Source organism: Akebia trifoliata, chromosome 2, assembly GCF_017979445.1.
Source record: "Akebia trifoliata isolate Shusen 1 chromosome 2, ASM1797944v1, whole genome shotgun sequence".
Taxonomy (NCBI): Eukaryota; Viridiplantae; Streptophyta; class Magnoliopsida; order Ranunculales; family Lardizabalaceae; genus Akebia; species Akebia trifoliata.
This window is the reverse complement of record NC_141376.1, coordinates 1,788,195-1,789,842: the sequence shown is the minus strand read 5'-3', so window position 1 is coordinate 1,789,842 and position 1,648 is coordinate 1,788,195. Positions and strand designations below refer to the sequence as shown.

At 35.1% G+C, this 1,648-nt stretch overlaps 1 protein-coding gene across 1 annotated transcript; it reads left to right on the top strand.

The window, feature by feature from the left end:
• Positions 1–469: 469 nt before the first annotated feature.
• Positions 470–1,223, top strand: LOC147408666 (methionine-S-oxide reductase). The gene has a single exon (XM_086420478.1). The coding sequence runs from the start codon at positions 630–632 to the stop codon at positions 1,008–1,010; it is 381 nt and encodes a 126-aa protein (XP_086276604.1). The 5' UTR covers positions 470–629; the 3' UTR covers positions 1,011–1,223.
• The last annotated feature ends 425 nt before the right edge of the window (positions 1,224–1,648 follow it).

The following is a 1,648-nucleotide window of genomic DNA, read 5'->3' as shown; positions in this document are numbered from 1 at the left end:
CTAGATCCAAATTCAACTTGGATCTTACTGACTAAAATCATATCCAAATCAATTTAGATTCATTAAAACAGGATCAGACCCGATTCAAATTGTATGATTTAGTTTGGGTCAAATAATTTAGGACCGTTTGTCCTTCTCTTCCCTTTTAATTCTTTTTTAATTAGAATATTATTCTATTTTACCATTACAATCCTTTCATTTCATAGGAATTCAAGTTGTAGAAAATGATATTTTAAAAAAGTATAATTTCCAAAAGCAATGTATCATTCAAATCGGATTTGAATCTGATTCAGGTTAAGGGACATTAATCATATTCTATCCATTTTTATTCGGATCTACTCTAAGGATTCAAACCCGTTATTTTGGATCACTGGAATCTCAGGTCAAGTCCGATCCATTTTATGCCCTAAATAATTATGGGTCAAAGTACGTCGTATAGTTGAAGAAACTTCCTGGATTGACTTCAAAATCTTTGAAAACTCCTCCTCGCCTTGTTTTCTATCTCAAATCTCAATTCTGAGTTCTCAAGGGTTGCTTTGAAACTTCTTCTCCTATTTGTATATTAATTATTATTTATATATTCTACTATCTCTCCTCTCTTTATCTCTCCAGATCATCAAACCTCATCAATGGCTTCGATTTACAGTTGTACGGAATGCGGATCAAACTTGAATCTGCACACAATTCATCTCTTCCCTTCTGATTTCTACTTCGAGGCTGGAAACAAGGGGACCCTTTCTTTCTCTTCGGTAGATGAAAGCAAAGTAAGATTTGAAAAAGAAGACAAGATCATGCCTTTCTTTGAGACTGTTAATTACTGGGGAATTCAAAGGAAGAGAACCAAGATCAAGTGCAACAGCTGTGGACATCTTGTTGGGTATGTTTATGATGATGGGCCTCCCCTCACTGACAGTCCTGGGCAGTTTCATATGGGCCCCAGCCAGGTCATCCCCAGGGCTGCCAGGTATAGATTCAAGACTAAACATCTCAAGATCACATCAGAGACTTAAATTTTCTTTCTGGATTTCATATTTTAGACATGGGTTTTTGGTATTTCTCTGTGTTTTTGTTTTGGAGTATGTGAAAGACAAGGAGACTAGAACTCATGATTGGGTTTGTGAAGTAATTTGTTCTTGATTTTGTAATTATTGGCTGTAATTTTGATCTGGACCTTTGGTAGTTAAATCTAAATAAATATAAAACAAGGTTGGTTTGTTGGTGTACTTATATTTGTTAGAATGTTGGTATTGTTTTGTTTCTTTCTTTATTTTGTTTAGTTTAATCTTAAGGGATGCTCTTAATTCCATTCATCATCACTGTTGTGCAAAGAGAGAGAGAGAGAGAGAGAGAGAGAGAATTGTGACCCTGATGAGAAGACTAAAGAATTAGAAACGGTGATTTATTTGCTAATATGCCACTTCAAGGGGCAACCTCCATAGAATACGTAGACTGAAATTCTGTTATGTGGTTCTCCTCCTTCCCTTGCAATTTATACAAAATCCGGCAACTAATCCCACTTTTATAAATTTAAATTGCAACTGCTATTGTGTTCTCATCAGGACCCCATTATATTTGGATTCCGAATTATAGGTTTTTAGGGTATGTTTTGTGTCATAACGGTTTTTTTTTGTCGTCTATTCGAAGAGAA

Coding starts and splice junctions, on each gene's coding strand:
- LOC147408666 (XM_086420478.1), top strand. CDS start 630: ATGGCTTCGATTTACAGTTGTACGGAATGCGGATCAAACTTGAATCTG.